General features: G+C 27.1%; 2 protein-coding genes across 2 annotated transcripts; both read left to right on the top strand.

Moving 5' to 3' along the window:
• Nucleotides 1-7928: 7928 nt before the first annotated feature.
• Nucleotides 7929-13078, top strand: LOC145829341 (uncharacterized). The gene is made up of 5 exons (XM_082937107.1): nucleotides 7929-8002; nucleotides 9849-9945; nucleotides 11056-11257; nucleotides 11576-11663; nucleotides 11938-13078. The coding sequence occupies exons 1-5, from the start codon at nucleotides 7948-7950 to the stop codon at nucleotides 12129-12131; spliced, it is 636 nt and encodes a 211-aa protein (XP_082793233.1). The 5' UTR covers nucleotides 7929-7947; the 3' UTR covers nucleotides 12132-13078.
• A 474-nt stretch (nucleotides 13079-13552) lies between these two features.
• LOC145829843 (uncharacterized) lies at nucleotides 13553-18978 on the top strand. The gene is made up of 4 exons (XM_082937713.1): nucleotides 13553-13646; nucleotides 14481-14592; nucleotides 17649-17803; nucleotides 18576-18978. Exons 1-4 carry the CDS (start codon nucleotides 13585-13587, stop codon nucleotides 18757-18759), a joined length of 513 nt encoding a protein of 170 aa, XP_082793839.1. The 5' UTR covers nucleotides 13553-13584; the 3' UTR covers nucleotides 18760-18978.
• Nucleotides 18979-27413: the final 8435 nt, after the last annotated feature.

Below are 27413 nucleotides of genomic sequence, written 5' to 3'. Positions count from 1 at the left end.
TATAGTTTATTTATCAGATCTTTACTGAAAGATTTTACATGGCAAAAATACTGAGTACCCTCTTTTTAAAATATCATGTATTATCCTATGAAAGTTTTACTTTAAGAGTTAAAAAAGTTTAGCTACACAAGAAATGTTTTTTAATTTTTTTTAGCCATTACTCAGGATACTCAGAATGACTATACTAGTTTGAATTAAAAAAAAAAACTGACTAGTTTTGATGTTTTTCTTAAATATCAGGATAGTTTTTATACATTAAGTTTTTTTATCTTATTAAGTATTTTTATAGAGTTGCCTTGTTATTTTTATGTGTTTTAGGCACCTAAGCTTAATTACTAGTTTTTTTATTCAGTTTTTGACTCATATTAATTAATATTTTTAAATTTATCATAAATTCATGTTAGTTTTGGGTCATCCAGGCTGGATTTTTTACCTCAAAGAATGGCAAACCTGTCTTAGCTAAAAACCTACAAAAAATAATGATTTTTTATTTTTCAAAATAGTGACCAAGAAAACAATTTAGTCTTATAGCAAACTCTTCATAGTAACAAAAATATCAAAAAAATTAAATTTTTTCTATAATTCTTTCAAGAAAACTTTTAGTTAATGCTTTCATGTGAAATCTTATTTTATTTCATTAAGTATAACTGCTTACACTCCCTATGACCTAAGAAACTAGATAACTGAAAACAAATTTATAAACTATTTATTTTTAAACAAAACCAAATATTGTTTATTTTAGTTATAAGTTTTTCCCGTATTATAAACTTAAATTTATGAGATACCACAAGTTTACCACACACTCAGGCCACTCAAGGATAACTTAAGACAGTTTAAATTTTTGAAAAACTTTGGCTGGCTTTTGCCTGTTTGAATTTTTTCTTTGCTAAACATAGAGGCTATAATGTACAAGTTAATTTTTAATTTCAGGCTAGTTTTTACTCAAAAAGTCACCAAGATTTTTTTTGTAACAAATATGTTAACATTTTGAATATTAACACATTTAATTTCTTTGAACCAAAAGTATTTTAACAAATAAGTTTTGTTATTATAATTTATAAAATTATCATGTTTAAAAATATATTTACTTAGTACCTTTAAAACTTACAAAAACTTTTAACAAAATAATAAACATGTAACAACATATCTTTTAAAGGACTTCAAAAAATTTACTATAATGTTATAAATTTAAACTTTTATCAAAAAATTACAAAAAGCATTTACTGTCAAAATCTTAGAACTAACTTTCACAAATAAAAAGTCAAAGTTTGTAAATTAATTTCAAAAACTTTTAATAGTTTGTTTTACATGCCATTAGACTATTTATAAATGTACAGCTATTAAGGTAAGTTCAGCTATAGCATGAAGCTAGTTAAAAATTTGAAACTAGTTAAAAAATTCTCATATGAGTTTTTTATTTATCTATGGTTAATGTTTGTGGAGTTTATTTTAAAATAATTTATTAATTCTTAATCCATATGTGGTATTAAGGTAAGTTTAGCTGGTAAGTTAAGATGGTGTGTAAAAACTGGGTACTTGTTAAAAAATTCTTATAAGATATTTTTATATATCTTTGATGAATATTTGTGGAGGTAATATTTTTAATTCTTAATCCATATGAGGTTGCCATTTTATGTTATTTAGAAATTATTGAAGAATTTTTTTTACATTATTGACAATAAACAAATGTTCTGTAACCTTAACTACATACTGAAAAATGGCTTTTGTTCATTTTTTCTTCAAAAATCTTAAATTTAATAATCATTTCAATAACCTGTAACATCAGACTATATCAATAGTAAATTTATATCAAGAATGTTCTGCTTTGTATTAAATGTACATATAACAAAAAAAATTCTTTAGATAATTTAAAAAATTGAAACAAAGAAAAAAAGTTCATACTTATACTTGTATATTGGGTACATTTTTGTTCAAGTTAAAATAAGCTCTGTAGGTGTAAGTTAAGGCTTGAGTTAGGGGGGGGGTCCACTTTGTTTTTTACAACTTGATCTTATTTTGTAGAATTTAATCTGAGCTATCAGACACTTTTAACCGCTTAAAAAAACTCAAAGTAACTTTTGAGATATAAGCGGTCATTCAATAGGTTCCTTATGGAAGGCAAAAACTAAAAATGCGAAAAAAGACTGTTTCACTAAAAATCTATCTCCTCCTTCATTTTTTGAGTAATCTTTCTCAAATTTTTACAGAATGTGTATCATTAAACTTTAAAGAGATCTATTGTAGGAATTTTTTTAATTTTGAGTAAAAAATAAATTTTTGTCAAAAAACTACTCTTTTTTTTAGTTTTTTGTGGATAAAATTTTTATTTTTCAAAATTTCAAAAATTCCAACATTTAGATTCTTCAAAATATTAAAAGGAACATTTCCTGAAAATTTGAAGTCTCTAGGTCAAAAAATGAAGGAGGAGATAGATTTTTAGTGAATTTTTAAATTTCTGAGAAAATTGACCCCGAAAAATTTGAGGTTCATACGTTTATATCGGAAACTTTTTACAAAAAATAAAATATCTCAAAAGTTAAGTTATATTTTTAAATTCTATAAAAACAGGCTTGTAGTTTGTATTTAGAGCTTTCATATAAAATCCAAAGTTATTTTTTGTAAAAAAAAAAGTTGGACCCCCCCTATGGCCTTAAAAACAAGTTACTTAAAATAAACATTATACTCAAGTAAAATAGGGGTTCCAAGACATGTCATAACAGGTTTTTATTAGTGAAGTGCAGCCTATTTTTTTTCAATTATTTAAGAGTGCCAGTAATTTTCTAACAGGTATTTGTTTGTTAACTGTTCATTTGTTCTTATTTGAAAATATTCAACCAGTTTTGTTCTAGCTTTGTTCTATTAGTTTGTCAAGTTATAATTTTTTGTGTACTTATTTTATATTAAAATAAGTACCTTAGGTAAGAGGTATTAGTGAGATAAGCATGATTGTTTTTAGTTTTTGTTTTTTTTTTCATAACATTCAGTCCTGAGTTCTTTAAAATATTAACATTTTACTTGAAGAAAATAGAGTTACAGCCAACTTAAACTTTATCATTGTTTTTTACTCAGCCACAGAAGTCAGTTGTTTCCACAGATATTTGTCAAGCTTTTTGTTTTGTTTATTAATTTTATGTCAAGATGAGCGCCATAGGTGTGAGGTACAAGCGCAAAACGCCACTGATGATTGCCGAAGAAGACTCTTTGAGGAGGCTGCAAATACTGAGGCAAAAAGTGAGGGAGCAGCGCGTCAAGAGGGGCACCAACTACCACAAAAACAAGTACCAATCGTTTTATGAGATAGATCACCCGCTGCCATACATTCCCGATGGTTTCTATGACAAGCACAAAAGCAGGTTTTGATCAAATTAAAATTATTGAGATTGCGGAAATATTTCTTACTTAGTTTTTTGAAGTTTAAAAAAGAGGCTCAACTATTTTTTTGTTATATGTTTGATAAAAGTTTATTAAAGAAAATTTTTAAAATTTTAGTTCTTTTATTTTTAATGAAAACAATTTTTTTTGGTTTAAGTGCAGGTTGAAGTTATTTTTTTCAGACATGTTTATCCAGAGAGCTTATATGCAGTATATACATACAACTTTGGCTTTGTATTATTACAACACACATACCATTTATTAATCCAAGGTTGAAATCAGCACTTGTCCACCACGAGCCAGAGTGGTTGAGCCGGATCATAATGCAGAGGAAGGGACAGATGAGGGAGAGCCTCAGGAAGCACCGACCTTTGAAAAAATCTGCCACCATATACGATGATGATACAGGTCAATAATATTATAAACATCTTTGAGTTTAAATAGTGTTAGGTGCAATTTTTGGCTTTACTTTTATCAAAACTATTAGTTTGCTTAGTTTTCTACTAATAAAATTATTTGAAGCCAAAATTATTTTAAAATGATATAAAAACAAAATAATAATGGATGTATTAATGTGTACGATGATGACACAGGTTGTTATTATGATGTAGTTTCTTGATTTCTAATAATTTAAATATTCCAATTATATGTTTATCAAAACTGCTGATTTGCTTTCAAAAAGTCTGACCATATTCGATGACAATACAGGTCATTATCATGATAAAGTTTTTGAAAAACAGAAAAAAAATTATAATAGTTTGCTTTTTTAGTTTCTTCATGTGCTTACAAAAATAATGTCGTTAATCTAAAGACTATTGAGTTCATATAGCTAGTTAGTTTTTAGTGCAATTTTTAACTATTTGAAAAATTGGTTTAACTATTTAATTGGTTTAACTATTATTTTTTGGTTTATTTATGACCAAACAGGTTACTGTTGTTGTTTCTTAAGTTCAAATAGTTTCAGCTTCAGTTTTTTTTACAGATTTGTTAAAAATGTTAGTTTGGTCAGTTTCATATGTTGTTACTGAATGATATTTCTAAAAAAAATGCACAATAAGTAAAAACATAGGTAGTTTTTTATACCTGAAATACAAAATTTAAAAAATGGTCAACAGGAATAATCCAAGCCTGCGACAGCTTCTTTCTGACTCAGACAAAAAGAAAAGAAATCAAGCAGGACTCCAAGAACAACCCCAGGTTTCCAAGCAACCCCCCGAACAACAACCCGGGCCCCAACCACTACTGCGTCTGGGACCCAAAGGGCACAAACTCACCACATTACACTTTTGGCGCCAAAGAGCAGGAGAAAGTGGGGGGTGGGCGGAGAGCTTGGGCTTCCCCTTACATGAGAACAAGCACCCCTTTCCATTACAAGGTTTTTGTTTTATTAAGAGGAGTTATGTGATAAGTTACATTTAAATAATTGTACATTAAATTTTACACTTAGTAAATTACAGGTTACATAATTATTACACCTTGTTAAAACAATATATATAAAACTAATCCAAATCCTTATTCTGTTGTACAAATTAGTTTTATGATTTTAGTAATTGTTTTATTTTTTTCTTCCAACTACAATAAATAATAATATTTTTTGGTGATAAGTTTTATAACTGATGTATGAAACAGGGTTCGTGCGCGTCAGGCTAAGTCAGGCTAAATCAGTTTTTTTATTTAAAAATTTGAGAATCCCAGTTTTTCTCAGATCAAATGCTTAAAAATTTTTGATTTGAGAATAATTTGAGATGTCAGTTTATTTCTAAATAAAGATTTAGTTATTAAATTCAAAATCAGTCAGTATTTGTAAAAATAAATGCTTAAAACCTATTGTTGAATCTCTGAAAAGTTTTTAGGAACATTCAATATTTGTTTTGAGTAGATTATATACGTCATAATTATGAAAATTCACAAAAAATTACAGTAAAAACATCACAGTTTAGTTCAACAACTTAGCTTTTTGTTTGAATTTGTTTACATCAGCTATGTTTTTTAAAGCTTAGTTGGTTAAACTGTTTTAATTTCTAATTTAAAGGCTTTATACCAAATACTTTTTAGGTTAAAACTGTTAGCAGTTTATTCATATATTTTACTGTTTGTTTAAAGTTATTAGAGATATCCACAACACTAAAACTTAGCTTAAAGATATAAGTACTAAGTTTTGTGGGAGTACAAATTTTAGGTACAATTCATTTTTCTATACAAGAACAAAATATTTAAGGTTTTTTTTTAGTTTAAGTGTAAGTTTTTTAAATCTGATATGACATCAACAATCACTATATTTATTTAGAGTTTAGGATTTATAATTATGTATCAACTTTAAGTACTAGCCAAAACACTATAAAAAATATTTTTTTTACTTATTTTTAATACTCTTGTAAGCATTTCATTTTAAATTTTGATAAAACACGACAATGCACATTGTTTTATTATAAGTCTTCTGTTTATAATGTTTTTACTTAGTGCTTAATTAGATTAAAAATTGTGATAAGTAATATATATTAAATTTTTACACTAGTTACAGACTAGATATGAAACGTATTTTAAAACTTGTCACTGAACTTGTTATGTTAAGGGCATAGGGGATGGGGGTCAATCACCTTTTTCACAATTTAGTCTTATTTTATTTAGTTGTAACTAAGCTATGAGTTGCTTCCAGCAGATTTTTAAAGCTCAAAATATTTTTGAGATAAAGCTGGTTGAAGTTGGAGACTACAATAGTACTAATCAAGACCCCCAAATACCTAAAATGACTTCTAAAGGGGATTTCTCTTAATTTGAAAAAATGTCAGGCTAAATTGGTCTCAGTCAGGCTAAATAAAAAAAATTTCGCGCACGAACCCTGATGAAAGCAACTACCTCATTTAACTGCAAGGTTTGTTTTTCAAATTTTTTATTGTATGAATTCGTTTTATGGTTTTACAACTCTACCTGTACAACAAGATCATGTTTGTGAATTGAAAAAATCTATTTTATGAGGAGTTTTTTATAATCAACTATATTTCAGTTTATTTACATAAACAAACACACTAATGCATTTTCACAGGCCGACTACGAGCTGAAGTGGCCGGGACCGGGCCAATACTTCACCAAGCCCACCACCATGTCCAACCTCACAAAGTCCTGCCCGAAATGGACGTTCGGCCAGAAGCCGAAAAAGGATGTTTGGGTCGCGAGCAAGGAGCAGACCCCGGACAGCGCCAGGTACTTCCCCGCCAACAACAAGGGCAGGAGTAGCCCCGCGTTCACTTTCGGCTTCAAGAGGGACCCAGGTTTGTTCAGGAAGACCAAGAATCCCCCGCCGGACTACTACGAGGTGAATGTAACGCACAAGCACAGAAGTCCTGCTTACGATTTTAACACGAGGGAGAAGCGGTTCCTCGACAGCTACCAGAACAAAACCCCGTTCAGCTCCGTTTAGCTGAACGTGCTGAAGTTCCTATGATTAAAAAAATAACTTTTGAAAATATTAGTGTTTAGTGTTGTTGTTAAAGAAGTTTCTAACCAGAACAAAACTTATTCAGCTCCGTTTAACTGAGGAGTGTAATCAACTTAATATGATTTTTCAAGTTGACAAGTATTTGCAAGTATTAGCTGTGAATTTTCGGGTCCACTAAGTCTTTTTTGTTGTTTTTTATGTAAAAGTTACCAGATCACACCTTAGTCCCTTCAGCTCGGTTTAGTTGATTGTATTTTCTATGATTTTGAAAATAACCATTGAAAGTAATAATTCAATATTTTTATTGTTATTGTAAAAACAAGAGCTTTTCAGCTCAATTTAGTTAATGAGTGTGTTAAAGCTAGTATGTTTTTTTTGTCAAAAGTATTTGCAAGCATTAGTTGTGTATTTTTACTGTCACTTAGTTTTTTTACTGTTTATTTTTTAGTATAATTTAAGATATGCATTGTTTTTTAACCATTTTTGCTAGTCTTGTTAGTACAGATTAATATACATATTTTGTCTAACTATATTTTAGTTAAACATAAAAACAAATTCCTTAAAAATTACCAGAAAAAAAACTCCTTTGAGCTCAATTTTTTGTTCAGTTTGTTCATAATGGTTTTGTTATTTCTTTACAAGGATTTATTTCTAGCAATGACCTAAATTTCAACAAAAATTTCAAGCTTTTTTAGATTATTTTTTAGATTAAGTATCAGTGTAGTTGTGTGCAGCTTTTTAAGATAAGTTATCAGTATTAATGTTAAATGTTTTTTTTTTCATTGATTAGTTAATTTAAAAAAATAAGCTACTTTAAAAAAAAGGTTGGCAATAAATTTGTATTACATTTATTAATAATATTTTTCTACTTTTTGTTTTGTAAAATGTTTTTCAAAGGTCCATCAGCAAAGTTTAGTATTGAAAATAATCTTTTTGAACTACTAAATAAAGTTTTAAGACATAATTAGAAATACTTGGAATTTTAATAGTAAAGCCCAAGCTTGCTTTTTTCATACAGCTATTTATAGATACTATAATTTTTAAAAAAACCCTTTATAGGTTATAAAAAATAATATTTATTGCTACATTGATACATTGCTACTAAAACATTGTTTTCAGATTTATAAATATTAATAAATATGTCAAACACATTCGAAAGATCCGAAGTTACTGGAATTGTTCGTGATTCCACTGGTTAGTTTTTTATATAGATATTGTTTTGTTAAAAAAAATTATAAGTTACTTTTAGCAAGTGTTACAAACGACGAGTTGTAACAGTTAGGGTCATAGGTTGATTTATCTCGTTTTTTTATAAATTGAACTTATTTTGTATACTTAATCCTTGTTATTAGTACTAATAAGAAAAATTACTTTTGAAAATACAATTGGATAAAGTTGGGTGTTTTAATATTTTGCTTTAAGAGGCCCAGACTAAAAGGTCAAAAAATATTTTTTTATATCTTTCTCCTTAATTATTTAACCTACGTTCTTCAAATTTTTACAGTTATTTTTCTTAAAATTTTAAACTTCGTTTAAATATAAAAAAAACTTCTTACTTTAAGAATGGTGATTGTTTTCTTGGGATTTCTGAAATCAAAACTATGTTTTTCAGTCTTTAAAAAGTAAGTTAATTTGGCATTTAAAAGTTTATTCAAAGAATGTTTACTACAATTTGGAGTTTAAAATTAAAAAGTAGATAAATATTTATCAAATGTTATAGTTTTCAAGAAAATTGACATTAAAAAAGTTGAATTGTTAACAATTGGTATTAAAGTTTAAATTATAAGATTATAATTAAGCACAATAAATATAAAAGAATTGTATGTTTATTTTTGTTATAGTTGTATCATAATTTTTGATCATGTATTTATTTTTGAGGAGTTTACTTTTTCTTAGTAATTTCCAAAGAAAAACATGAAATAATAAAAGTTTTACTTAAAAAATAAAACAAGTTTAAGTTTAAAAAAGAGCACTTATTAAAATAATAGTGAAATTTCAAGTTCAAAATATAAAATTTTTAGTTTTATAAAATTAAAATTTTATTTCTAACTTTCACCTTAACAGGTTGTGTTTTAGCCATAGATAAAATAATGTTTTGAATACAGTGACTTTTTAAAATTTGACTTTCAATTTAATCGCTTATTTTTATTTAGTATCATATAAGTTTTGTAAGTAAAAAATTTCAAACTCGTTTGTTTAAATGTAAACTAATAATATTTTTGATATGAAGATTTTAACCAGCCATTTGTATTATATAATCCCGCAAGTTATAAAGCTTTCAAACTATGTTTTTGAAAGGAACATACATAAAGTTTCATTAAAAAGTGTAATAAGCTTTTTACAGCTGTCTGATAACAATTTCACATGGAAAAACTTACTTATTTGTACTTTATATATATATTATTTATAGATTGCTGATTTTTGAGTTTATCGTAACAAATATTTTTCTACCTTTTTAGTTTTAAACAATACCAACGCCTTATTATATTTTAATGTTAGATAATGAAAGTAATTAATATTTAAAATAAATGCAAAACAACAATGTTCTGTAAAACAAACACAATAGTTTTGTCTGTACCACAAAGTATTTTAATCAAAATTAAGTTGGTAATAAAATCATTTATCAAAAAAGATAAACAGTTTCAATTTTAAAAATTTGCCCTGTATACTTATGATTTAAATTAAAAGCAACAGTTGTAGTTCTCAACGTGAATTCAAAAAAAAAATAATTTGAGTTGTCAAAATTTGAATTGCAGTTCACCCATACATACAGGGTTGCCACTTTACCTGGAAAACCTGGAGTTTGAAAAAAGCCTGGAAAAAAGTTTGAAAAAAAACGAGTGGCAACCCTGTAAATATTACTTCATCTTTTACCCACGTAGTTTGTAAATAAAATTACCTTTTATATGCTAGAATACTAACATATTTCAATAGGGATGGTGTTGATATTTGTATTGTTAATTGAGTTTATAGTTTTTTTCTTTTCAAATTTTAAATAGTAATGGTGATAATTTTATATTTAGTAAATATTTTACAAAAGGAATGGCCTTCATTCCAGCTACAAGGCGCCCAGATGGTACAATGAGGAAAGCAAGAAGGGTGAAGCCTGGATTTGTGCCTGCTGAAGAAATGAAAATGTAAGTAGAATAATATATATATTGATAGTAAGGTGTTTTTAGGAGGGTTAAACCTGGATTTGTGCCTGCTGAAGAAATGAAAATGTTAGTTAAGTTATACATTTAATGATAGTAGGGTGTTATTAAGAGGGTGAAACCTGGATTTGTGCCTGCTGAAGAAATGAAAATGTTAGTTAAGTAATATACACATAATATAAACAATAGGAGGGGTGCACAACAATTCAAATTCCAAAAATTCAAATTCTTAAAAAATTGAAAAGGCCTCAACTAAAAAAGTAATGTATATTTGTCGAATATTAAAAGTACATATGTAGGTCCTATTAATATCTACAAGCCATTTTTTTCTTTTCGCAAAACATTGATTATTTTTTGAGATATGTCTCCAATAAAGTGAAAAACATAGTTATTTTTAGTATTTTTAAAATATCTTAAAAAATATTTAAGATTTTGCAAAAAATAAAAAGTGACTTGTAGATGCTAATAAGATCTACATATGTGTTTTTTGTTTTCTCCAAATTGTTATTACTCTTTGACATATAAGTCTTTTAAATATGTTTTTATGAATTTGAATTGTCGGAATTTGAATTGTCATGTAACCATAAGGAGGGTTAAACCTGAGGTTCGCACCAGCTTAGAAGATGAAAATTTTGTTTTTATTTAAATAAACATAGTTAGTATTTATAAGAAGGCTTACAACTATCTATTTACCAGCAGAAAAATGAAAATTTTAGCTAAATTAATGTACATGTATTAACATATAGTTTAATATAAGTAGGGTAAAGTTACCTGAATAAGGTACAAGAGTAATAAAAGAAAAACAACAGCAACAAACATCCATAGGTACAAATCGAAAATTTACCAGTTAACAGGGTGGCCAAAAACCTGGACAACTTAAGCTAAAAAACCTGTAATTTGAAAAACTTTGAAAAAAAAAACTGGAATTTTGTACAAAAACCTTTAAAAACATATTTAAGCTTAAATAACTTTTTATAAGATTCTAAAAAAATTTTTAGAAGAATTCTAAATAAAGGAATGGCTATTCATACGGTTCTGTTATAATTTCAGCTGAGTAATCATTTAGAAAAAACCAACAATTGTAAACACCCACAGGTACGAATCGAAGGGGGCGTTCAACAAGCGCACTGCGGGAATCCCCGGCCTGTCGTCATCGCCCACGCTGAACGGCGTCGCCATGGCAACCACCGCGCCATCCAGCGGCGAGATGAGCAAGGTTGCCAGGAAGAACCAGAAGAAGAGAGAGGCGAGGAAGCTGAAGCGGGAGAAGAAAGAAATGGAGGAGATCGAACAGCAGGTTGGATAAAATAGATATGATATAAGATTAATTATATAATATAATATTAAGTTGATAAATAAATATTAGATATAAATTCAATAATAATATATTTATCTGTCGTATATTTGCGAATATAATAAGTTTAAGAAAGAAAAGGAGGATATCGAACAGCAGGTTGGATAGTATACAATTACTGTTGGACAGTAATTTAAATATAATCAACAATAACACCCTGGCCTAAAGTACCACTCTAAATTTGGAAACATATTCCGTTCTATTTTATCCGTAGTTTTAAAATTTTACTTGCGATCAGCAAAATTATGATATAATTAACAGGTGAGAGAAGTGAGAGAATCTGGTGTGGAGAAAGTTGTTGAAATTACTGAGAGGTTGAATGAAGTCTCTGTCACTCAGAAACCCAAGGGTGGGTGTTAAATACAATTATAAGCATGTCATATACTTTTATATAGTGATTGTATACTGAATAGTTTGTTAAACCTTACTTTGCATTGTTAAGAGCTTAAAAAAATAAAAAAAAAAATCAATTATTGATTAATTAAAGTGATAAAATTAGTTTTATAGAAACAAACTTGAATAAAACTCACCTAATTTAAAAACATGTTAAAACTCTTTATAACCTTAGAACTACATTTTTTTTTTATCATTATTTTATGTTTATAATTTTTTCTTTTTCACAGGCGAGGTCGACAAAGCGAAGAAGATCAAGGGTCTCAAGAAGAAGCTTCGTCAGATAGACGAGCTGCAGAAGAAGTTGGATGCTGGTGAGGTTTTGGAAGATCTTCAGAAGGAGAAGATGGGCAAGAGGGAGCAGTGGCAGCAGGAGCTCGATCAGCTGGAGAAGGAGATCGAACAAGAAGGAGGAGAAAATTAGTGGAGCGGGGAAGTGTGGCCGCCTTCATAGGAAATTGGACTTTTTGTACATAACTGTTTAGCTGAAATTTTTGGAACCCTTGTTTTTATGATTATATTAGTAATTGAAAATGTGACGTAACAAAAAGGACCGCCTGAACAAGTGTTTTTTCTATTTGGATTGGTCTGCATCTGGCTTGGATTCTTGAAAGTTTCTATAAACAATTCCACTGAACTCTTATTGCGGATGTTTTCAATCGTATTTGAGAAATAAGTACTTGGTGTTTATAGTTAGAGTTAAAAGTATAAGCAACTGACCAATAAGTTTTATCAATATAGGAAAATTAAAACCGTTGACTTTTGTATGTAATTGTTTGTATAAAAAGTCTTTTATTTATAAATTACCTGCTCAAATAACTTTAAATTTTGTATCATAGCCGTTAAAGTTGTACATTTTTATTAAGTATTTACCTTTAGTCATAACTTTTTTGAAGTATTATATTCTTCTATTTTTAAGAACAGTTTAAATATTAATGATAAAGTCAATTTTCTTAAAGTTTTCTAGTATTTTCTATGAGAAAGTTGCAGCAGTTGCACTTTATATTTAAATAAACCCCCATTTATTTTTGCTAACTATTTAGAGTTATGACCAATTCTACTGCTACTTTTGAATAAAGAACTTAAATAAAAGTAAGCTAGTATGTTTATAATTATACTTTTATCTATAATGTTAGAATTTTTATAATGATTTTGCATGATATAAAAAGCTACCTTTAGTGTTTGTTTGCCTTATTATTAGTAAATTTTATATAGCTAAGTAATAACTAAATTACAAACATTTTTAAATTTGTATTCCTTTTCATTATCATTTATTCCATAGTAAAATGCAATTTGGAGTTTCAACTATATGACAATTATTTTTAAAGTTATTGTTTAAATGAAAAAATATATCAATTTTAGTTTTTGAAAGCGTTGTATTGAAGTTTATAACTAGCAAAAATATGGCTTTAGTACAATTAAAAGTTTACCAGTTTTGCTGGAACGATATTTCTATACTACTTCCTTAATTTGTATTTTGATTTGCATCATGAATTTCAAGCATTTATTTTTTAAAACTTAAAGACTTCCAAACTTACGAACAACAAAAACTAAAAACTTTTCTTTAATTGGCAAACTTAAATTGATTACAGCACTTTTGTACAAGGATATTTAAGTTTTTAAGTTAGTTTTTGCATATATGTTTTGGTTTTCAACTCTTATATTAACTTTTTAAACTGGTTAAAACTACGAAGTTGTGAAGATCAAATTTTCTCTTGATTCGATACTTTTTCTCAAAGATTTACAGTTGTATACAAACTTAAGTTTATTGTCTGCTTTATAAACTGCAACTTTGGTATAAAAACTTTTTTAATTGAATATTAAGATTAACAAAACAATTCCAACAGAATCATTTATAATTTAAATCAAATAGAAGCATGGCAGTCAACACTAAAGTGGAGCAGTTTGAAAGTGCTGTTCTAAATGAACACATGAACAGGTTAAATATTCAATTATTTAAAAAATAAAAACTAACGATTAAACTCAGTAAAATAATATATTAAGTTCAAAAGTTTGAAAAAGCTGTTCTAAATGAACACATGAATAGGATAGATATCAAGTTGTTTAAAATTATTTTTTTTAAATAAATGTATACTTAATTAGAATAATTATAAAGCGTTGTATACGAACGATTAAAGTAATATTTTCACTCAAACACAAGATTGCCAAAAAACCTGAAATTTGAGAAATTTTGAAAAAATAAAGGCCAGAAAGACCTGTAATTTCAAACAAAAATCATTAAAAAACCTGGAATTTTTATTCGTTTTTGCATGTAAAGTAACGAAATTTCGACAAAAATAAGTAAAATTTGTCATAATGATAATATAGTTTCTGTATCATCCGAAATGGACCAAAACAATTGACTTTTAAAACCTTGAAGAAATTTACAAAAACCTTTGGTAGCCCTGTGAATATATAGTTAAATTAAACAATTTGAAAACGCTGCTTTAATAATGAGTTCTTTTTTTTATTAGACATACTTAAAATAAGAAAACAATACTTCTCTAACAGCACTACTTTGATTATTGTAATAAATTGAACTGTCTTTTGCAAAGAGTTATATAATTAAATTAAATAATTTATCAAAATTTCAATGTTAATGATATAAAATTAATAACAATAAAGTTGTATACATTGTAACTTGTAAATATTAATTGTATTTAATCATGAATTTAACTTTTTTTAACAAAATGCACATAAGAACCCATTCTAAAATAAATGATTATTTGACTACCTTAATTAGCATTAATTTTTTATTTATACTTTTTAACAGAATGCACAAGAACCCCCTGTTCAGACCATTCTACCAGAAACCAACCATGAATTACAAACCTTGTGAGAGGACTACTATGCCAGCAACTATTAATCCAGATAATTTCATCCAGGTTAAATATTATTTATTAATTATTACAATTATTATATTAATGTAGTTATAAATACAAATTTTTTTGAGCGTACAACTATGCCAGCAACTATTAATCCAGATAATTTTATGCAGGTTGAATATTATTTTAAAATTTAAATTATGTTATTTAACTTAATGTAATTATGAATTTCAAGCCTTGTTAAAGAACGACTATGCCAGCAACTATTAATCCTTAGAATTTTATTCAGGTTAAATAATATTTTAATATAGTTTATATTTAATGTAATTATAATTTCCAAACCTTATAAAAGAACTACTATAAACCCTGATAATTTTATCCAGGTATTTTTTTATAGTTATTTATATTTAATACATTTTTGAACTACAAAAGCCTTGTGAAAGAACAACTTTGTTAACTAATATTAGCCCTGGTATTTTCGTTAAGGTTAATGTTACTTATTTGTTATTTATTAAGTTTATAAACTAAAATATGTGAACGAACTACAATGCCAGCTACTAAAAATCCTGATAATTTTATCCAAGTTTATATAACTTGTTTTAATAATTGATAGTTTTATGTACCACGAACCTTGTGAAATAACCTTTAAAATGTAGGTCAAACTTATGTAAAAATCTATTATATTTTGTATATTTATAGCAAGTTGTACATGCATGCTTTATTAAGTCTACATAAACTTTGTATTTTATAAAATCAGCTTAAAGTTGTTACTGATTTCACTGTCTAAAAATATTTCTCTTGTTTAATAAAAAATAATAAGTTTATGTGTGTTGTTCACAAAGTAGCAGTATCCATCAGCAAATACAAACAACTTTTTTTTCCAGTAAAACTTATGGTGCTTTAAATTGTTTTTGTTTGTTTATAACTAATTAACAATTTTAAATCTCAGATCAACAGTTTAAAACTATCAGTACCACATTTGCCATAGTTTGAGTCTTCATAAATATAGCATTTTAAATGCATTAGTTTTTAACCCTTAAATCATAATATGTCTAGTATTAATTCAATAAAGCCAACAGAAGTTTGAGTTTAGAATGAAATTTAGGTGAATTACTTAATGCGAAATATCGTTAAAATTTTGACACGAAATTGCACTCTGAAGCTGTTAGTGACGTCATGAGTCGAAAACCACAAACTGTTGTTTTTATTGATTTTTAAATTAAAAGCTGATTTCCGAAGGATACCATATCTAGAATTTTTCTAACAAAATCATTTGTAGGCCTCTGGTCGTGGCCATAAAACAATAGATGTACAAAAAAACTTGATCACAAAAGAGTTGATCTCTAAACTCTTAATATATCTTAATTCTTCTAATATTATAACTTTTTATTAATACATTAACACACTTAAACTATTCCGACCAACTCTCTTATGTTTGAATTTTTTCTTAATTTGAGGCTACGTTTTGTAAATTAAAACTTCATTTTTATTTCATTTTTTGAGTCTTTTATTTATATTTGATGTCATTAGGTATGTTAGCTAGAGGTAGCTGTCACATTTGCACGAGGGAACAAAATTGCACGAAGATATTTTTGCATGATTTTAATTTTTTTTTAGATTATTTTTTCAATAGTTATATATATTTATTTTTTATTTATTTTTTAGAGTTGTTTTTTTTAACTATCACTGTTACCCCTAACCCTTACCCTCGGTCAGCAATTTTTTTTCATTTTTTAGATTATATTTTAGTTTTTTTTTTCTGTTGTTTTTTATTTTTATTTCGTTTCTGTCTTTTTTAATCCCGTGCAATTTAGACCTGTTCCCGTTAGCTAGACTAGTAGTTTTGTTTCAGTTTTCGGCTAATTAATTACGTTTTAAATTTTCTCATAAACTCAGAATAGTTTTTTGTCTTAAAGTGTAATAACTCTAAAATAAGTAACAAACAATAGACATTTCCTTATAAATGATTAGATACACACCGTTTTATATTATTATTATTATTAACTTTTATATGAAATACAAGCACTTAAAGAAAAAAACTATGCCTGCTAATATTTTGACCCTAATACTTATCAAGGGTAATGCAATACCATTTATGGTATAAAATATTTATATAAAAATAAAAACAACAACTGTATTTCAAACACTTTATTATACAACCAGTGAACTGCGGTCTAATTAAAACAGAACACTCTTTAGTAAATAAGTTTACCCATACTTGAAGTTTTTGATTAAACTAAATATAGTTCTCACAATGGTTTATATTTTTCAGCCAAGCCTATTTTATTCGCACAGTATTCATGGTCAAATACATGCATATTTGTTACTTGCAGCACTTACGAACAAATTTTCCGTATAAACAATATACACTTTCACATGGTAACTCATTCTGTCAATTATTTTTATTCCCTCATAAAAAATATACTTATCATCTGGTTATTAAATTTATTAATACTTTTTTAACATTTTTTTATTATCTACTTGAGTTTACTTAATTTCAACAGCAAAGCCAATCTCAGCTACTTGCTCTCAAGCCATTAAATTTCACAAGCAGTTGTGATACCCGCTTAAAATTAACAAGAACTTCTACACCAGGGTTTCCCAAAGTGGGCCATGACAGAAATTTAGGGGCCCATGAGGAGCAAAGGGGCTAAAAGGTGGGGGAGGGGGCATGAACAGTAAAGGGGCCACAGGGGAACCATAGGGTCATAATAAAAAACTTGATGAAGAGCAAAAAAATGGTCTTAGAATTTTTACTGGTAGTTTTTGAGCAATCTTGTTGTAGGGTGCCATAGCTTTATAATTTCTATTTAGGGGGCCTTTTGAAAAAAAGTTTGGGAAACCCTGTTCTACACGTTTTGATTTTGAAAAGCATTGCTTTTATCAGCCAAGTCAATCTGAACTAAGGTTCACAAATTTGTATATTGGCAGTACTTACAAATTAAATATTTGTTCTCATATTGTAGTTTATTTTTCTTACAGCTATCGCAAATGGCTGCTAATAGTTTTAATATGTATGGCATAAAAATTCAGAACTCAAAAAAGCAACAAACTAACTTAAAACATCTGTTACATTCTCACAAGTTTCATTGTTTACTAAATATATTTTCTGACAGCCAAGCAAATCTGAACTGCTAGCCCACAAGGAGCGCCAGGAAATCAGAGGAAGGCTGAGAAGACATTACTGGAACCTCGCTTACCATCCAGTTAACGGAAAACACTGGGATCCCATGATCGGAGACCCTATGATTTCCAAGTATTCCCACGCTAGGTTAGTATTCTTATGTTTGTTATACTTAATAGTTAAGGTATTTGATTATTTTTCTATTACTTGAAGCTTGCATACCATGGTGGGGTATGCAAGCTTCAAGTAATTACTAGGTCATTACTTAAAACTTACACTAGATATTCTAAAGTTGATGATGAAGAGCAAAAAAAAAATCCTAGGCTTTTATAATAGTTGGTTTTGAAAAACCTTGTTGGAGAGAGCCATAGTTTTTTTAATTTCTTTAAAGGGGGCACTTTAAAAAAAGTTTGAGAAACCCTGGTCTATGGTCTCCAAGTACTCACTAGGATTAGTGTTAGGTTAAGTGTTATTATATCAATTGTTTTTATTTATATAAAAAATTGTTTTATATGTTTGTTTATTGTTTTAATTATGTTTTAATTGTTTTAATTATTGTTTTAATTTAGTTATCTTGCATACCACCCAGTAAATGGCGAACACTGAGTTCCTATGATTATTTATGTTATGGTTTCTAAATGCTCTCATGCTAAGTTGATATTGTTTTATTAACATTATATTTTCAATAATTTATAAGGATAATTTTTTTTTTTAATTTTCTTGAATCTGGTCTACAATACAGTAGATATGACCATTGTGGTCCAATGGTTTCAAAGTATTCTCATGCTAGGTTGATATTGTTGTTACTTATATTGATTGTTTATATTGGTAATACTTTAAGTGCAACTAAAGATCATATTTATCATTTAACATAACTAAAACACTACTAGTTATAACAATCCTATGTGTTTTTCAACAGATCAGTCTGGCATATTGAAGAAACCTTCCAGTTGAAGGGAATAGTGAGAAATAAGGCGGGAATGTTCGCTCTGTCATGCCTCGGTGCGTTTGCCCTGTACACATTCAACTATGACCCGTGGAATGAAAACACCCAAAAGTCCATCGTAGACTGGGTCGTTGAAGGAAAAGTTTCTAGGGATTAAAAATTATCATTTTTATTTTAATATTAATATAACATATCAAATGACATAAACATTTAAATTTAAGTTTTAAAGTCTTAGTTTGGCTGTTTTTTAAAGTTTATTTATATATAATTAAATATTCAACTAAAGTTAATTAATCTAAAACAAAAAACTATACTTATTGAGTGGTTTCACATTTATTTCTATTGGTTGGTAGAATAAACTGTATTTGTTTATCGTGCAAAAGACTTGTAGTTATTAATTTAAATAATATAAGTTTTTAGTAATTAATTAATTGAAAACACTCGATGATTTATCGTTAATTGGTTATTTGAAGAAAAATTTTGTAAGAGATAGTATAAATGCTTATTAGTTTTTTCTCAAAAGTATATTTATTAATATTACATATAAAGGATTTTTCTGAACTAATTTGGTTTTAGTTTACTTTTATAAACTGAACTTTATATAAATAATGTTCTTTTAAAAAAATATAGTTTGTTTATATAAAACTTATTAGACAACCTATCTACTTTTCTGTTGAGTGCTAAAATAAATAAAGTTTTGAATCATGTTAAAAATATATTTTTCAGGTTTAAGATTAAAAAGTACTTACTAGATTTTAATTTTTACTGATAAAAACGGGTAGGTTTCACTGTTTTACTTTCAGCCAAAATTCAAAACATCATTAACTTAAATATTTTAATTTTTCAGTAACATTAATCTGCGTATACGTTCAGCTATTAAGCTCAAACCGCAATTCTTGATATTTTGAAAAGTTGAACATAATTATCTATTACCTATGAATTTAATCTGTTTTTTTTTTTCTAAAATTCATTGCCGAATTCTTAAAACACAGTTCTTGGTGCACAACTTACATTCCTAATAAATGTTATTGCTATCATTTAACCTTGACTTGTACAATCTTGTGAAATATGCTAGGTTCAATAAATTGTGAATTGTTTCTCTTAGTTTTATTGACTAAGTCTAACAATCCGTCTAGTTTTATTATGAAACTCAAAACTATGTTTTAAAAAAATTGAAGTAATTTTTTTTATTTGAATAATTCTTAAAAATAGTTCAACTTTTTTATTAACAAAGTTGGTTTAATTGAGACTATAGCATCGGCTAACTTTTGTTTGGCAATCCTTAATTTATTTACTAATATGTCATAAGATCTGTAGAACTTATTATTAAAGTTCAACAAATTGCGATGCAATTTAAGATTGAAATATAGAAAAAAAATCTGAGATAAAAGAAATATATGCACCAGGTCAAGGAATTCGGCGGTCATTTGGTGGTCGCGGGCAAAGCTTCGAAAATTTGGAACATTTGTGGGCTGCAGTTTAAGTTTCACTTCCCATAAAATATCTGTTGTTAGCGTTTAGAATTTCGCGTAATATTTACCCGAACCTTTTTTTGTTCTCTTCAAACCTCAGAATATCTAGTGTACATTTTAAGGTTTTCCTTGCGCGATCTTTCGCGGGCCGCATCCCATTTAAAATGTCAAAGGACCGAGCTTTTATCTAGTGTACATTTCAGTATCTTTTATTCGCGGGCCGCAACTGCACTAGAAGAAGAAGGTAGAAGTTTATATTAAAAATGAGGTGAAAATTTGGAACAATATTTGTCAGCAAAGTTGTAAAAAAAACCTTTTATTCAACAAAATAAAAATTATACATATAATGAAATTAATATTTTTACATAATCAAAAACAATTCCACCATTTGTAAGGAAAAAATGTGAAAGTTATTTACAATATAACAAAAACCATAAAGTTTTTGAAATTCAAAAAAAAAAACCAACCACCGTTCAAAATGTAAAAACAAAATAGTGCATTTAGAATCTTGTGGTGACGTAACAAAATTAATTGCGGCATAAACTTTCAAGTAAAATGTATGAATCTGAGAAGTATTGATCTCTAACGTTTATTGTTAATTTGATTTATATTGTAAAAAATATTTAAAGGTTGCAAATAGCGACTGTCCACGAATTACTGTAAATCTTGTCTCTCAAACTACATAATCGGTATTGTTGATACGCTGTATAATCTTGGGCAGCTCTAGATTTGTTTTCAAATCAATGAGCTTCTTAGTTCGCGATTTAAAAAATCATAAACTAGACCCGTGATGGTATAAAAGTTGAAACGGGTAGCACTTAAAACAGCTAAAATTAAAAAAAAAAAAGTTTTGCTTCTGAGCAGTATTTAAACTTAGAATTATAGTGGTGTTTGTTTTTTTACACATAAATGCCAGTTTTTTTTTTCAAATTTAGCCTAATGTCTTTTTGCATATATTTATATATATATATATATATAGAAAAATATCTCATTCAACCAATGATTTCGTTTGATTTTGTTCAAGCGAGTGAAACATTGTTTTGTTACTAAAATTTGAATTGATCATTCTCCTTATCATTAAGTCGAGAACTTTTATTGTGATCTATAAAGAAGAAAATATACAATGTTTTCTTTATGTAAGTTAACAATATGTAACTGCTTTTAAAACAAGCATCCGATAAATTTTCGAGTAGTATTAAGCTGTACATGAGGTAGAGCAATTAAGTTTAATGACTTAAATAAATTAACATTAAAACTACCTTACTTTTACAGAATATATATATGTAAGTTATTAAACGACAAAAAATAGGCTCAAAATATTACACATAAATATATATACATCAATATATTACACTAGGTGCACAAAAAACTTTTCGGTTATCGAGTTTGCACACCACGGATACCTTTAGCGGACCAGGAATTAAAAAAATAATTTTGAAGATAAAAAAAACTACTAATAATCTAAAGTCAAGAACATTTGAAATTTGCAGTTACTACTTAGAAGAAAACTAACTAAAAGAAATAAAAAATGTTTTCTACTTAGAAGTACTATGCTTAAATCAATTTAGTAGCTAAGGGTAAAATCTTATAAAACATGTTATGTTGTTTAGTTAAAACATATTGAGCTAATATATGATTTATGCGTTAAGAAATATATTACATAAAACTTAATTTATAATTAATTTATTTAAGACGGTGAATAATTCGGTATTGAAATAAACATTCAATTTAAAATTCCTTGTTAATTCATTTAATATTTTCAAGTTAAATTGAAACAGTTTACTAACTTAATTATTTTGTGAGTGATACATAACTTTTTTAGAGCTTGAATATTTTTTTATTGAAAAAGAGTGACTACATGAAAAATTTCTTTCATAACGTAGTAATAAAACATGCTAAAGTTATTAGAATTAAAAATTATAAAAAAAAAACATTTTCAAGATAAAAGTAGTTCTAAAATACCCATCAAATTTAAGAACTGAAGTAATGTAAAAGTTTTTTAAACAAAATAATAGATTTGATACTTTTACATTAAATTCGTAAGAACACCGTAAATTTCTTTTAAAACTAAAATCATTTGTTTATTATTCTTCCTTATATATTTTTTACAGAACTTATCAAAATTTAAATGCAAAAAAACTTGACTTATTGTATAAAAATGTATTGCAAACTTATAAAAATAGATTTTATATAGAAAAATGAGCCAATTTCATTAGTCAAACCTTTTAAAAACCTCTTACTAGTTAAATTTTAGCAAAGAAGTAGAGAATCTGTTTATGCTATTGTGTTGTTTAATGTACTTTTAGTTGATAGCTTCTTTTTTTAGGCTACTTTTTGTCGGAGTATAAGCTAAAATATGTATAGCAGAAGTTTTGCATAAGTAGTTTGAAAGCGAACTCAATGTAAAAGTATCAAATCATTTATTTTGTTTAAAAAACTTTTACATTACTTCAGTAACGTTAGAAGAAATTTACTGTAAGACCAAACTTTAAAAAGAGGAAATAAAAACTTCGAATAAATTTACTTTGTGCAAAAATAATAAATTTTTACTTTAGTTCAACCATTGTAATTTAAAATGTATACACCACATCTCCTTTTTTAACTTAAATAGATTCAAACAGTAGGTCTTCTCATTCTAGTGGTACACGCTCAGTTCAAACTCGCGCACAATTTCCTCCAAAATCAATTCACACTCGGTAAAATTCTAAAATCGCTTACCGACCAATGATAAGAATTAGGGGTAACATTGGTAGTAAAAATAAAAGAAAAATATTAAGAATAGGGAGAGTATTGTCAATATACCAACTAGTAACTTTTTGAAATAAAAAAACGCATTTGTGATATCTGATGTATAATTTTATATAAGTTATTGAAAATCCGCTGAAATAGTTGTTACTGAAGATTTATATCTGACTAGATTATTTTTGTTCATTGTAAAACTTTTACACATACACAAACTATATAGTATGAAAAAATGTTAATACACAAAATAAATATCATTCTAAATGATATTTGTTTACTAAAACATAAGCTTGTTTACTTAGTTAAATTTAGACAGCCTTTAAATTAAAAAAAAAAAATAAAGTGTGATAACTTAAAATGAGCAAAGATAGCAGTTGTTTTTGAATACCTTTAGTTAAAACTGTGAAACTATGATCCAAGTAAGTTTTGTTTTTAATATTTTTTACAACAATTTGCTTATAAATAATTTACGAATAATCAAACAAAATTGTAAAACTTTTATAAATGAGCTATTTTGACTAGCACTTAGTCTTTTATAAAATCAAAAACAACCAGCTCTGAAAAGTAAAATTCAGATGATTATAAATATGTAATAGAAATAAAATAGTTTTACTTTGATATAAAATAGAAACACAATATTTTTTGAATTTAATTGTTGTTCAATATTACTTTATGAGAAATAAGTTGTCAGTATATATGTAAAATTAACTACAAAAAATGTTTATTAAAAGATTAGAAGTAAAAACCTAACTATAACATAAAAATTACACAAATTTATTAACTACATAACTAACTATGCATCTACTATAATGTAAGATCAATTGTCTATATTATCTTTTTATTTGTAGGTAGTATGTATAAGTATACTGTCTGAAAATAGAAAGATATAGAAGTTTTTTTTACACAGAAAACTAAAAGTATAATTTTTTACACGACTTATTATGCACTATCTTAATAAACTTTTTTTTTAGTGTCAACTATGTGTTATTTAGTGTTTAATTGTTTTTTTAGAACAGTTTGTTTAAGTTTTAAAAAACTTAATATTTAAAAAACATAACTGCACTAATGTTAGTTGATATATACTTTTTTTATTTCATAGTTTTTAAATTTGTTGTTCTTATTTTTTAAATAGTCATTTTCTACGTTTTTCAAAAGCTGTCAATTAAAACACAAAACATTTGTAGTTTTGAATAAATATAACAAACAAAGAAAACAGTATGGATTTAAACGAAAAAGTTACAGATACAAAAAATGTAGACAACTTAATCAAAAAGTTAGAAATTAAATTGATATCTCAAGTTAAACTTGTGGAAGAAATTAGAAATAAAATAAAAGTTTTAACTATAAGTGATGGAACAAGTACAAATAATGAGCAAGTAGTTATTAAAAAAAATTGTTAGTTTTTAAAGCTTGTTATTTTATTGAATACTGTTAAAAATATTAAGTAAAAGTATTACTGATATTAAAACTCATTAAATGCATTGGACTTTTTTTTCTCCTTATACAACGTTAGTGTTTCGAATGTGATCTGATTATTATAAAGTGCAGTGTTTTACTAATAAAAAGTTGAAATGTTATGTAAAAATGTTTTTAAGTTTTTGTAATTCAAAACAAAAACTAATTTTTAGCCACCGAAGAAGATGCCGGTGACGAATCACAAAAAAGTGCCAACTCAAATACAAAAAGTAATTTAAACTATGTTTCATTTTAATAATTTACAAAATAATAACATTTCAATTAACGAGCTGTAGTATTAGCTTAATAAAATTTCACATGGTTTTTTTAATAAATTAATTCTTTTGTAATTAATACGTAAGTATAACTTTGTTTTAGACCTTAGTAATAGTTTTTGTTGTAAAGTAACAGTAGAAGCCTAAATTTTAAACGTGTTTTATAAACTATTTATAAATTTACTTTTTGACTATCTCCATGTTTGCTAAAATAAAATATAAATTTTTAGTTTAGTGAAACCTATGTTTGACACAAAAACAAAAATAGCAAATAAAGAACTGTAGAGACTGTGATTATGCTATAATTACAAAGTTCAGCTACTTTTAAACAAAATTACAAACTTAAGCTATTAGTAAATGCATTTGTATTAGTACATAAAAAAGAAATTATGAAATTTTTTGTATTTTTTTATTACTAGAAAGGAAAAGTTTGACTTTATTTAAAGACAACAAAAAATCTAGCAAACTACATAAAAGCAAAAAGAAAGTTTCAAGCTCAGAAGTCAGTAAGTTTGCATTAAAATGTTATAAAACAGGCTCCTATTTTAATGAAATATACATGTTAAACAGAGTAACAATTCCGAAGAAACAAGTTCATCTCAGAGTTTTGGTAAAAGTGAAATATCTAGTAGTGCATCTTTGTCTTCAACTATCCCAACTGACTTTTCTATTTCAAGTTTACTCAACCCGAATACTTCAGATATTTTCGACGATAACACACCTGCAAAGTATTCTGAAAAATCAAATGACAAATTTAACTCCAGTATCAGTGACATTGGCATACTTACGTTATCTGAACCAAACAGTCCGGAGAACGAACTTGATTTCAACAATTTCGATGAGTTTTTCGAATATTACAAAATTATTTTATCCGACATCAACGTAAAACATTGTGTTGACACAAGTATTGAAAGTAAACAGCTTCCCGATAAGAACGCTACTTCTTCAAATACTAGCGAGAAAAATACCACCGATAAAATACCTGTTCAGTTTATACATGGTGAACCGCAACATACTTTGTCGGATCTTTATTACAAGAGAACAAATAGCATAATAAATTCTGATCTACCAAGCTCATCACAAAGTATGAGTGTTAACAAAATTTTGCAGCCAAACACCACCAAAAGCTCGATACAGCTGGTTTACTTTAAAAATGTTGAAGAAATTTTGTCAGTCATAGGTGAAAGGACCAGCTACACTCACGAAAAAGGTCCGGACGGAAAATATGAGTTGATAGTAAAAGTCTGGCTCACAATGAACGACGTTTCCGATTCTAATAGATTTTACAGCCTTGTTTATGGACATCTATTGAAAAAAATTACTAAAAACGGTAATTTTCTTTAAATAATAGAATATTCTTTTATTAATCAATTTTTGATTGCCATTTAGAAGCCGTAAACTTTTTTAGGAGCAATAGAAAAAAAAAAGTTTAATGATCTGTTTAACAACTGAAATAAGTTCATGAAATATGTATGTATTCAATTTTTTTGATAATAACTATTACATACTTTAAGAATACTTTTCACCTAAATATCAAGTTATCAAAAGTTTCACCTCATTCCTAAGAAACGCTTAAATTTAACAGAGTAAGTAATTTTAAGTGTGCAACTTTTTTTCAAAAGGTTTAACTCTCTACCAATGCAAAATCAACAATGATTTCAACAAAACGTTACGAAGCGACGGATGGGTAAACCCATTCCTTCAACATCTTGGTCACAAGCACAGAGGGTACAAGCCCTAATATTTTATTTGCAAGAAATGTGGTTCTAAAATTAAAAATATGTGGTTCTTTGAATTCCATTTGTGCCAATGTTACGGGCAACAATCTCAAATTTGTGAGCAAAATTCTGAATGTGGCAACAACAACTCACAATCTCAAAATGAATTGAACCTGCAAACATACGTCACCAAGCATTCAGTGGAACTGGTGCATACTGGTAAGATTGAGGAAGTTTTGAAAATTATACCTGAAAGTTATGAGGTTAGTAAAGATAAAAATATAAACGAAGAAATGCAGTTGAAAATAAAAGTGTGGATGACACTAAACGATGTTTACAACGACAATTTTTATGACGTCATGTACGGACACCTCATGAATAAAATAATTGTTAAAGGTGCTTGTTTTTACTGCTTGCTTTTGAGTATTAAGTTTTAATTCAATACTTTATAAGCTTCCTTAGAGATGAAATAGTTTTGACATCTGTTGTTATACTATTGTAAAAACATTGTTTAATTATATTAAATATATGCTGAAAACATTAGTTTCTCTAAAAAAACTCTAGTGAGTTTTATAAAAATGCAATAAAATGCTCAAACAAAGTTTAAAATAATAGGCTTTTGTTTTTTTTAAACTCAAAATCACTAACAACTTTACACAAATTTTTTTTAAGGTTCAACAGTTTACAAGTGCCGAATAAACAAGAAGTGCTCAGAAAAGTTTTGGAGTTTAAAATCTTACAGAAGGCATTTGGGCTACACTCATGAAAAATACAAGGCTGAATTTTACATTTGTAATAAATGCGGTAAAAGCAACAAGACTATTCATTTTTTGAGAGACCATTTGTCCAGGTGTTATTTGAAATAACGTGCACAGAATAAGATAAAATCTTGAAATTTGTTTTAGATTGAAAATAAGTTTTTTCTATCACTTTTTGTGTGTTTTGATTTTAAAGCAGTTTCCTTATTTTATCTTCAACTAATTAAAAGCTATTCATTATTTGTCTGTTTCTAATAATTTTCATCTGCCAAATTTTATAAACACTTGATCTGTTATTGTACACAGACAAAGAACCTTAAAGTTTTTAGAAACAATTAAAATTTGGGGATTACTTAGTTCATGCAATAAAAATTAATACTTTGTTTCCTAA

Source organism: Thalia democratica, chromosome 2, assembly GCF_965202585.1.
Source record: "Thalia democratica chromosome 2, ktThaDemo2.hap1.1, whole genome shotgun sequence".
Taxonomy (NCBI): domain Eukaryota; kingdom Metazoa; phylum Chordata; class Thaliacea; order Salpida; family Salpidae; genus Thalia; species Thalia democratica.
Note: the sequence above shows the minus strand (reverse complement) of the source record. Positions and strands in the feature narration are given on the sequence as shown.